Source organism: Microtus oregoni, unplaced genomic scaffold, assembly GCF_018167655.1.
Source record: "Microtus oregoni isolate MIOR12 unplaced genomic scaffold, Mior012 000118F_ref0000498, whole genome shotgun sequence".
NCBI lineage: Eukaryota > Metazoa > Chordata > Mammalia > Rodentia > Cricetidae > Microtus > Microtus oregoni.
This window is the reverse complement of record NW_024544747.1, coordinates 2,254,145-2,266,367: the sequence shown is the minus strand read 5'-3', so window position 1 is coordinate 2,266,367 and position 12,223 is coordinate 2,254,145. Positions and strand designations below refer to the sequence as shown.

The window sequence follows — 12,223 nt, the reverse complement described above, 5'->3', positions numbered from 1 at the left end:
AGAGAAGAAAAGTGACACATTTGAAGGACTGGCTTTTCCCATGTAGAGCGATCTTCTCCAGTGACAACCATGTTCTTGAGAGCCCCACAGATTCATCCTTCTCTATGGCCGTCCTTCTGTATGACTGTGGCACTCTTGCCCTTAATTCTGTTTCAATGTTGTGTTGTCAGGCTAAATGCGTAGAGATATCCTTGCAAGGATCCTTGGGAGCATATTGTAACCATGAAGTATGGCCTGACTTACGTGAATTTGGTGAAAAGTATTAAGTGGTATTATTAAGGACTTTACATCTATGTTCATCATGGAAATAGCCTCTATTATTCTTCATTGTTTTTTCCTGGTTTGGGCATGAATGAGTTTGGAACTGCTAAGGACCTTTCTATTTTGTGGAGTATTGAGGAACACTGACATTTGATTTCAAGAGATTGGAAGGATTCATCAGTAGGTTTGCCTGCTCCTGGGCTTTCCTATGCAGATTCTTTCCTCATAAATATTTCAATCTTGTTCTTTATCATATCTTCTTACTTGAATTTATATCAAGAAGTTTCTCAATTCCATCCACATTTTCCAGTCCATGAGAAGGACTCTCAGGGTTTTCAAAAACAGATTTCTTTGGGAGATGGGTTAGCCTGGAGAGACAGCCCAGCAGTTAGGAGCATGGACTCTTCTTGCAAAAGACCAGGTCTGCAATCCCATGACAACATAACTTCCTGAAGTGCCGCACCTAGGGGATCTGTTGCCGTCTTATGTCTTTCCAGGTCATAGAAATAAAATTAATCAAAAAGACTTATATCACTATTATATATAGTACACGTGAGTATACATTTAGGCGACCTCAAGTGTGTGTTTGTGTGTATACATATGTGTGTGTGTGCGTGGGCGTGTGTGTGTCTGTGTTTGCCCTTGTGATCGTCCACGCATGTGTTTGGATGCCCTCAGAGGTCAGAGGTATAGGATCTCCTAGAACTGGAGGCAGTGATCCACCTGACCTGGGTCCTGAGAACCAAACACAGGTCCTCTGCTGAAATAATAAACCTTCTGACCTCCTGAGCCATCTCCCCACCAAGACACTCTGGGTTTTCGGGGTTTCTGTTGTCTCATCAACTTCTCATGCATATGATTTTATTAGTATCTTGTCTCTCAATGAGTGTTCAGCTCAAGTAAGAGGATGATTCTCCTGTCCAATCAGTGGCTCGTAGCTTCTGCGACCCTTTGTTTTATTCTCTCCATTTCTGGGTGAATCCGGCCAACCTGACCTGTGTTATGTTCTGCTGTCCACTGCTTTGGAAGGTACTTCCTTCCCTTCCTGAGCACTACGTAGCTGGTTAGGTTGCCTGAAATATCGGTGACTCTTTTTCTCTTTGGAATGTAGGAATTGATAGTGATAAACATTCTCATTGGTGTGATTTAAACTGTTTGTTTAAAGTTCCCGTTGTGTTTCAGCGAGAACCTGGCCATGGAGGAGGTCAGAGAGACCCTCTACTGTGACAAGGAGACATTTAGCAGTATCTATCAAATGCTGACAACTCTGGGACGAGGAACCTTTGCCACAGTCAAACTGGCCTTTCACATGCCCACTGTCAGCTACGTGGCTGTGAAGATTCTGGCAAATGTGAATGGGGACTGCGCCCGGAACAACAATGAGGTTGATATAATGAGATCCCTCGTTCATCCGCATATAATCAGGTTCCTTCAGGAGGTGCAGACACGGGACATGACGTATCTCATAATGGATTACGCCTCCAAAGGGGACCTGTTGCGTCAGATTCGCAAACCGGGAGGCTTACAGGAGTGCGAGGCTCGAAGGCTGTTTGGACAGGTAGTACAGGCAGTGAAGTACTGCCACGACAACTGTATCGTCCACAGGGACATTAAGGCAAATAACATCTTGATCGAAGCCTCTGGAAATGCCAAGCTCTGTGATTTTGGCCTGGCAGTCAGAGTTGTCCCTGGGACAAAACTAAAGACTTTCTGCGGCACTCTGGCCTACTGTGCCCCGGAACTCTTTGGAGTGGAGCCATACGATGGCTATGCCAGCGATGTTTGGAACTTAGGCGTGCTCCTCTACTACATGGTGGCCAGGCACCTTCCGTTCCAAGCGAGCTCTCCTATGGGGTTGAAGCAGCAAATTTTGGCTGCAAACTTCAGCGTTCCTCATCATGTCCCACTTGATATTTTCAATGTAATCGTGGAAATCTTCATGATCAGCCCCAACAGGAGGCCCACCATCAGTCAAATCCTGACGCGCCCCATGATCAGGGACAGCCAGGCACGGGCATCCATCCAGAGTCTCCCAGGCACCCTGAGCCCTAGCATTGTCGGCACCATGGCAGGTGAAGAAATACTTGAGTGTCTAGAAGACCAAAAATTTAATCAGGCGACGGCCACACACCTGAGTCTGCAACACCAGGCACCCGGGGGAGACAGCTGCCATCACTGGGTGAAACCCACAAAACCCATGGAGCCAGGCCTTGTCCTCAACCTGGCCGATCTTCACACCTTTTCTGGGACTCTCAGGAAAGCTGCTGAGCCTACTTCCCCAACCTTCATCGTGCCATCTGAGCCCCAGGAGAAAGAAGATGGGAATTCCAGGCAGGGTGGCAGAAGGCATAGCGTGCCTGCCACCCTGTGCTGCCAGCCAAGGAGGATCCACCTTGCCCACCTATCCCACCTGCGCTGTCCTGTGGCTGATTCCCTCATGAGCAGCAGCCTGGACAGCAGCAAGAGTTTCTCTCCATCGATGATCAGGTTGTGTGGCAGCCTGACGGCGAGTGCCCAGCCATTTTGCTCTCTGTACCACCCTCTTGGGGCAGACCACAATGAGGCAGCAAATGATGCAGAGAAACTCTGGAGCTCGCTGGGGACGGCTCTGCGTGTAACCCCCAAAGGCTCCTCCCTTGGAGACACACTGCAGGAAGAAGTGACCACCAGACAGGAAGAGGCCATCAGCCATGGTCAGCGCCAGGATGCCGGGCCAGCTTCCTCCCGAAACCAGATGTGTCAACGCTGGAAGAGGGTAAAGAAAACCATTGTCAATGGCTTCCGACACCTATGTTGCTGCATGCCTCCTGCAGAGAGTAACCATGCCTCCCGTGAGAACCAGGCTCCACAGTCAGGGGATCCTAGAGGCACCCACAGAACCAGGTGAGCACCTTTCTCATTTCATCTGATTAGTACATTTCCTCCTGTCCTTTGTGATAAATGATGCCTGTGTCCACTCGTAGCACACTGTGAGCATAACAATCTGTCACTTCAGAAAGACCAGGTGTTCCCTGTAGTGTGACCTCAGGATTGTTGAGCAACAGGGGGATAGCAGAGATGCTGAGTGAAGCAGGGAGAGGTGGTGGCAAGGCCAAAGGAGGCAAAGATTCCTTAAAGGAACAGTCGGGTACTTGGGCGCTGCAGGGCAGTGCACTAAGTCTTGTGTGTTTTGAAGTCACTAAGAGTCTCCTTCCTGTGCCTTTCTCTTTGAAGCCCCGAAGAGGTCAAGCCCCAGCTCAGTGGCTTCTGAGCCACGAGTTGGGGATCGGTCTGGATGAGATTCAGACAGCCCCTCTGGGGACCCATGCCAGATGCCCAGGACACTGTCTGGCCACAGGCCCCTCCTGCAGAGGAAGAGCTGTCCACCTGAGAGAACATCTATCTCTCCAGGTAAAATCCCAGGCAGGAAGGGTAGGCTTCCCAGAGGGTCTAGCTCAGTGTGGAGGACTGAGGTGCAAAGGTGCCCTAGGCTGTCTTGTGGAACAATAGCGCCTTGCCCTCTCCCCATGCCTGCGGAAACATCAGAAGAGGTGCTCTGGGTAGTGACTGTCCTTTGCCCCTTTTCTCTGCAGAGAACATGGTCTTCTCCATAGGGTGAGCCTTCCCTCCCCCAAGGAGAGTATTCCTAGTCAGCCTGCCCTAAGTTGGGTTGCCAGGTTGAGAATGTGTCCTGCAAGCAGCCCTGTAGAGGGCTCCTCTAGAGGGCAGGCTCCTGCAAGAACCTTTAGCAGGAATCCCCACAAGTCATCCCAGCAGGTTCCATTGCTTGAGTCCTCAGACCCAAAGCTTGGGAAAATCTGAGCTGGGGAGTGAGTGACCCCAGGGCAGCAGAGTCCCCCCTCTCCACCAATTCTGCCTTCCAGCTACTCACCTCCTGCCTCTGCCTGCTTGCTCCTTCAAGGCCACCATTCTCATCAGTGACAACTAGCTCCTGCACTTACCACCATGCGCCACACCATGAGGGACTGGTAGGTGTCAGATTGGAGTGAAACCTGAAAACCTAATGAGGGGTCAGCAACCTGCTGTGCCTCCTGCCTCCAGCTTGCCTGAGTCTGCCTGAGTCTGCAACTGGCCAGTGAAATTCTTTAAGAAGGCTTCTGTTTTTCTCAGCCTTTTAAAGGTGAGCAGGCTTTTCCACTTCTTTTGGAGATGGGTGGGGTGTGCTTCCCGGAAGCTGCCTCGTCCATGCCACAGTCACATTGGTAAAATCTCATCTCGTGTTCTTTCTGCCTAGACCTTGTCAACCTGTGACAGCAAGAGACCCAGAGAAGACTGTGCGACTGGTGTGGTGGTCCATCTCTCCAGCTGTCTTCCTCATTAGAACCATCCTGGGTATCTTCTGTATTCAAGAATGTGTCCCAGCATTCAGCGCAGGTCGTTGTGGTGGCGGATATCCCGCCTCTGGTGCCACTCTATTCTCCTGCCTCCCTTCCCAAATTTTATGGCGAAATCTCCAGACTCGGATCCCCCTCATTTCTCCTTGGAGCGCTGCGGTTACAAGATACAGAATTGTGGCTTATTCGAGCCCCTCCAGACTTTACCCCACAGTGGTGAGTCGTCACTCCCACCCTGCCCGCTAGGAGAATCCCCCAAACACACACACACACTGGAAACTGAACCCACCCCACACTGTGAACCTAGAACTGTAGACAGCCTTTCTGATAACCCGGATAATCAGCCATGTTCTGTCTAGCCCAGGCTGGTTTCTTACGTCCCAGCATCGTCTGGCCTTGGTTTCTTGAGTCTGGAACTACAAGTGGGTGTCACATGTTCTTTGGTTTTTTAGAATCATTTTTAGTTTGTTTGTTTGTTTGTTTGTTTTTCAAGACAGGGTTTCTCTGTAGCTTTGGAGTCTGTCCTGCTGTCCTGGAACTAGCTCTTTTAGACCAGGCTGGCCCTCAAATCACCTGCCTCCCGAGTGCTAGGATTAGAGGCGAGCACAGCCACCACTGCCTGGCTTTGTTTTGGAGAATCTTAACATCCTATGCAGTAGTTAAACTCGGATCTTTCTGCTTCTACCTCCCAAGGGCAGCTACCGAGCCCAATTTTATACAATGCTGGTGATGAAATCCAGGGCCCATTCATACTAGGCACAAACTCCATATCTGAGCCTGCCTCGTCCCTCGCCTGCCTGCCTTAAACATTACTTAGCCATTTTGATGGGGATTAGATTTAATGTCAGCACTCAGGAGACTGAGGCAGGAAAATGGTAGGCTTCGCGGCCAGCATGAGATAGGGAATACCAAGCTAGCATCACACACAAAGGGTCTGTCTCAAGAAACAGCCAGGAGCCGGGTAAAGCCAGGTCGTGATGGTGCAGCACATGGGAGGCAAAGGCTGGTGGATCTCCGAGTTCCCTGCCAGCCTGGTCTACAGAGTGAGTTCCAGGACAGACAGGGCTACACAGAGAAACCCTGTTTTGAAAAGCAAATATTAAAAAACGAAGCAAGCAAGCCAGGAACGGTGGCACGTGTCTGTTTGCAGTACCTGGGAGGTGATGCAGGCTGATCAGGAGTTCTAGGCCTCACACAAGCCCCACACAACAGAAGTTAGTTGAGACAAAACTCAGGGTTTTAGCACCCTAGCCTAGAAAAGCTGCTTCTTCTAGCCCCGGCCTCCCGCTTTGCAAAGGATCTAGCCAGCCTCTGCCTTCTCCCTTTCTTTCCTCAGCCTCAATGGGTGGCATGTGCCTCTCTCTGGCTCAAAGACTGTTAAGGGCAAACTGGATGGCAAGAGGTGCCGATGCCGGGTCCTTACCGGCAGCCCTCAAGCTGGAGAAGCCACCTTGCTGGCATCGTCAACAGAGGTGGGAGGAAGACTCACTTGCCTTTTGTAGAGTTCTTCACCCTGTCCTTGTCTGTTCCCCTTCACTGCTGACTGTCTGTACCTTGTACTCATGGTCGTCTATTTTCTTTGCGAAAGCATATGACTCTTAAACCCCACAGTGGCATATCTATTGTTTCCTTCTAATGAAGAATCCTTTCTTTTTCTCTCCTCTTGTTTGGACTCCGGTTTACTGTATGTAGTCCCGGCTGCCAAGGACCGTCGATCCTCCTGCCCTCAGCCAACTGAGTGTAGGTGGTATAGGTATGTAACTTGTCTCAGTGTATTTTAGAAGTTTTACTTTTTAAATCATCTATGTAGGGTTGGATATGCTTGGTCTTTTAATTCTTCTGCCTCCGTGTACAAATGTAGAGATTACAGGAATTCCACACCAAGCCTGGTTTGTTTGGTTCTGGAAACCAAACACAGGTTTCTGCATGGTGGACAAGAGTTACCCCAACTGAGTCACACCTGGAGCTCAGGAGGGTAGCCTCAGACTAGGTATTTCTCTCTGTAGCTGAGAAATACCTCCTGATGGAACTGCAGATCTTACCCATTGACCCTGATTTTTCTCTTGCTCTCTCTCTCTCTCTCTCTCTGTCTCTCTCTCTCTCTGTCAATTTTTTTTCTTTTAGCCTTTCTAGATGACCTGTTTTTCTGACTGAGAGTCTTTAGAAGTTGCACACACAAGGGGTGTAGCTGGACATCACTCTTCTTCTGAAGCTAGTGAGCTGTGTTCTGGGTGGGAGGGAGGAAGAGGAGGCTGTCCCAGTAATGTATCATCTCAGAGTCCCCAGACTCTCCCCTGTATATCCAGGCAGCATTGAAGGTATGTTCTGACCAGAAGCCCTCGAGTCGCCCGCAACTAACTCCCTATGAACCTGCATGAAGCAAAATGGAAGTCACCAGCCCTAACCAGCCCGTGTCCCGAACTCAGGCTGATGAAACTAGGAAGATGGAGACTCACTCCCACTGCTTGAAGCTTTAGTCACCTCACCCCTTGGGGCAATCTCCTATCCCTCACATTTAGACAGTTCTAGGGAGTGTTCGGTTTTGTCTTAAAACTAGATGGTAGAGCTAGGGTGAAGGTGTATGCCTATTATCCCAGGACTCTGGAGGTTTAGACTAGTGACTAGCCATGAATTCAAGGCCAATCTGTTCTCCATGAGGCACAGTAGTCTAGGCTTTGGTGGCTCTCTCTCTAAAACACAGAAAGTGAACGACAGGACTAATGCTCAGTGTGCCTAGCATACACACTGGCTCTGGGCCTGGCTTCTTTAGCATAAAATGAAACCAGGTGGAGCATGCCACAAATGCCGGTATTGGGGGGCAGACACAAGAGGATCAGAGAGTCAAGGCCATCTTCCAACACAGAAAGTTGGAGGCCAGTCTAGGGGGAATGCCACTCCTTTTGAAAACCAACAGCACCTACCCAGAAATCTTAATGCCCCAATCTGAGAAAACAGTGACATAGCAGCCCATTCCAACCACGTATTCCTAGTGAGTCAAAAGATCTTTGTGACAGAGAGAAGAAAATATGGCTTCCAGATGTGCAGGGTTATTTTCTGCGACTCACATCTGGAATTATCCTGAGCCAATTGAGTTCATCCTTGTGCACAGCGCTGAGGACTGTTGGGTAAGTACTCCCTGCTGGCCCTGTGGGAGGCACTGACAGGAAGGTTTGGGGAGCATGGAGACCCCCACCTGTGCCAAAAAGAAAGGCAGGAAGGCTGCTGGCCCTGCCACCCATCAGAAACTCTGATGTTGTGCTGCCCCCTTGTGGCACTTCTGTACCAGCTCCGTTTTTTTTTATTTATTATGTATACAATATTCTGTTTGTGTGTATGTCTGCAGGCCAGAAGAGGGCACCAGACCTCATTACAGATGGTTGTGAGCCACCATGTGGTTGCTGGGAATTGAACTCAGGACCTTTGGAAGAGCAGGCAATGCTCTGAACCGCTGAGCCATCTCTCCAGCCCAGTTCTGTAGTAATAAGAGCGGCGGGGCTTTGTTCCCAGCACCCCGGCCGCCTGCCCGGCTAGCTTATGCCCGAAATAACAACACACAAACTGTATTCATTTAAACACTGCTTGGCCCATTCTCTTCTAGGCTAATTCTCAAATATTAATTTAGCCCATTTCTAATCATCTGTGTATGGCACCCCAAGGTGTGCTTACCAGGAAGATTCTAGCCTATGTCCATCCTGGGTCGGAGCTTCATCCCGGGAGCCGGGCTTGGCATCTCTCTCAGGCGTCTGCTCCCGAGAGGAGAGCTGTCGAGACTCTGACCTCACTTCCTCTTCCTCCCAGCATTTTGTTCTGTTTACTCCACCTACAGGGCCAAGCAGTTTCTTTATTGGCCGATGAGCTTCCTCCATCACAGTTCCGTTTTAATGCGCCTGGTTTGCTGGGGTCTCTGCTTCAATTCCTGCCACAAACTGGGGTGAGTGGGTTTGTTCAGAGTTGGGGTGGAGGGACGCTTCCACTGCTCTGTACCCATCTGACGTGATTCTATCCTTCTTTACTTCATTCCATTTCTACAGTATCCTAATAAAAGAACAAAGTAGCTGTCATAGATGTTCTGTCCAGGGGTTGTCCCTGAAGAAACTTCGTAAACTACATTGCTGCTTCTTCCTGGCCCCGCTGTCTATAATGAGAAATGATTGGCACTAAGCAAGAGTGTGAAATCGACGCCCTGGGTGAGATTCAGAAGCATAAGAAGCCTGACAGTGACTGTCTGTCTGTACAGTGTCTAGTTACCTTGTTTGGTATGTGTTCATGTGCAGAATCCAAGGAAAAGACCCGGCAGGCTTGCTGAAGCTGGCCACCCCAGCAACTGGAGATGGAGACAGGTGAATCTCCATTTTTGTTCTGTTGTTGTGATTTTTTTCTTTTGGGGACAGGGTTTTTCTGTTTGGCCCTTCCACTCTAGACCAGGCTGGCCTTGAACTCATAGAGATCTGCCAGCTTCTGACTCCTGAATGCCAGGATTGTGGGTGTGTGCCACCATTTGAGGCAGATGCATTTCCTCCTCAGTGGCCTTGAGAAAGCCTGTGTTAAAAAACAAGGTGCCCAGCATTCGTGAAGTGACATCTGACACCGAACACCTGTGCTACACACACATCCCTTGAGCTTGCAAGTGTGTGTGTCTACGGACACCGCTGCACACTTACACAGTGTTAGCATATAGTGTGTGAGTGCATCTGCACACACTTAAGTCAAAATAGTGTGAGGAAGCACAAGGACAGCCTGGGGCGCTGTGGACCTTTAGTCCCAGCACTTGGGAGGCAGAGGCAGGCAGATCTTTGTGACGTCAGTTTGATCTACAACTGCAGAACTTGCTGTCCCAGGAATCCTGGGCTACCCACTGAAGTTGGTCTATAAAAAAAACAAACAAGGTGAAGGTAAAAGAGGAAGCAGTACAAAGTTAGTTGAAGAAGCAGGTAGAAGATCTGACCTCCTCTGCAGGAGCATCCTGCTGGCCAGACCTGGGAGAACGAGACAGGACGCTGCTGCTGAGAACACTTGGTGGTCCTCTCTGGATGCTAGATGGTTGGCAGAGCCCAGCAAGCCAAGCCCTGGGGAATCTTATTACTGCTGAGTAGAATTCAGTTTGTGGGCTGACAAGGTGATCCCAGCTTTGTTAGCACTGTGGGTCACCTGGATGTCTCACTTCTCTGCAGCACGGGAGTAGATGCCTCTAGAAGCCAAGACCCTGCACTAGGGAGAAAAGAAGGCCACCCAGATTGATTCTACTGGTGCTAACCCCTGCTTCTTCCCCAATCATGGCAATATATGTTTTTCTATGTTGGAAATAAAATGGCATTGTTAAATGAGCTAGCTTTTGGTTGTTTGGATGCAGGGCCTGTTGTCTGAGAAATCACATCTCCATCACACACAGGAAGTAGAGAGGGAGAATTAGCTGTAAGTAGAGAGGGCAAGGCTTTAAGTTCTCTAAGCCCACCGACAGTGACATACTTCCCCTAAGAGGCTCTTGTGCTACAAGTTCCATAATCTCCCGAAACTGCACCACCAACTGAATTTATAGAAGACATTTCTCTTTCAAACTACCATGCCCACTGGGCTAATCCACAAGCCCCAGTGTAATCTTTAGTTCAAAGGAACCCTTTGCTACAAAATTAAGTCTCAAAAAAAAAAAAAATCCAAAAGGAAGGCTGGGCATGTGGGTGCATCACTTTAATCCCAGCATTCAGGAGGCAGTGGCAGATAGCTCTCTGTGAGTGCCAGGTCTACATAGTGAGACTCGGTCTCCAAAATAAATAAATAAATAAATAAATCAGGAGGTTACCACCTGTAAATTGAAAAAAGAGAGAGATTTTTGCCAAGTGAGATGGTGTGCGCTCTAGTCCTTGTACTGGGGAGTGGAGGGAGGGAGATTTATTGGACGTTATCCTTGGCTAATTAGCAAGCTCAACAAGTCTAGGATTTGTGAGATATTTCTGTCTCCACATAAAGAAAGAGCCGGGTGGGGGTGATACACATCTTTAATCCCAGCACTCGAGAGGCAGAGGCAGGAGGATCTCTGTGATTTGGAGAGGAGGTCTAGGAAGAAAGACCTTTTCGAGCCTTTCCTGATGATCCCTTGGACTCTCAGAGCAATAGAAAAGCACTAGCCAGGTGTAAATGCCTATAATCCCAGCTCTGTGGAGCCCAAGCAGGAGGATCACAAACTCAATGGCAGCCTAAGAGCCCATCTCAAAAGAAAAGCTGGAGGTGGAATTCAACAGCAGAATACTTGTGTTGCATGCCTGCAGCCCTGGGTTTGAGACTCAGCAGAGCAGAAACTACAGGATAAGAGCGGCCTTTGTGCCCATTGGGCTGATAAACTGCTCTGCAGACAATATTCCTGTCAAGAAGAACCATGTCTATAACATGTTTAAATGTTTCAGGGAATACAAAATAAGTGATTAGAAATGTAAATGTTTAGGGAAATGTAAATGACTTTTGTACAGTCAGGGCTGCTGCTTCTTCTTCATCGTCTTTGTCTCCTTCTTATTCTTATTCTTATTCTTATTCTTATTCTTATTCTTATTTTTCATCTTGGTATTGTGAGAGAAGGTTTCTGTGTAGCTTTGGTGGCGGTCCTAGCACTAGTTCTTGTAGACCCGGTTGGTCTTCTGCCTCGCGAGTGCTGGGATTAAAGGCATGTGCCACCAACAGCCAACCATACAGGGCTTCTTTTTCTGCCTTTCAGGTTTTTTGTTTGTTTTTTTGTTTGTTTTTTGGAATTTCATGTTGTCAAGGCTGGCCTTGAACTCACTATGGAATGAGGCTGGTTTTGATTTCCTTGCATCCAGTATTCATTTCCTTGCATTCAGTATTTTGAGTTCAGACATGTGGCAGCAGCCTACCTTGTGTGTATGTGTGTGTGCACCTGTGGTCATGCGTGTATGAAAGTGAGGGAATCTTGTGGGTGTCTTCCTCTTCTCTCCCCAGCTTACATTTTGAGACAAGGACTCTCACTGACCCTGGAGCTCACAGACTGGCTAGACTGCTGGGGAGGAGCTTCAGGGATCTGCCTGTCCCAACTGTCCCCAGCTTTTACATGATGCAAGGAATCTGAACTCCAGTCTTCATGCTTACACAGCAGGCATTTTACTGACCGAGGCTTCTCCCTCGCCCCTCTTTCCAACCTTTGCAAAGTCTCAAGTTGCTTCTCAATAAGAAAGTGTTTTAAAACTGGACTGATAACTCGGCGGTGGTGGCACAAGGTCTTTGGAGGCAGGCAGAGGCAGGCAGATTTCTGTGAGTTCAAGGCCAGCCTGCTCTACAGAGTGAGTCCTAACTGCTTCCATCACTACTTAGATGCCATGTCTTGAAAAGGCAAAATTACATAGATAGATAAAATAAAATAAAAAAGCTCCAAATTTAGACCATACAAGATAGCGACACATTGTCTCTTGAGTGGTAGGATTGCACGCATGTGCTACCACATCCGGCTTTATACAGAAACTTTGAGGGCTCAGTTGGGGTAGGCGCTTGCTACCAAGCCTGATGAATTCCGTCCTCTAGACCTCCATTGTGGGAGGTGAGAACAGACTCCCTTGGGTTGTCCTCTGGCTTCCACATATGCTCCATGCCATGAATATTCACTCATAAATAAATAAGCACATAATAAA

The 12,223-nt window shown here is 48.7% G+C and overlaps 1 protein-coding gene across 1 annotated transcript; it reads left to right on the top strand.

Moving 5' to 3' along the window:
* Positions 1-222: 222 nt before the first annotated feature.
* LOC121444211 (sperm motility kinase 2B-like) lies at positions 223-3,148 on the top strand. The gene is made up of 2 exons (XM_041645995.1): positions 223-269; positions 1,444-3,148. Exons 1-2 carry the CDS (start codon positions 223-225, stop codon positions 3,146-3,148), a joined length of 1,752 nt encoding a protein of 583 aa, XP_041501929.1.
* The last annotated feature ends 9,075 nt before the right edge of the window (positions 3,149-12,223 follow it).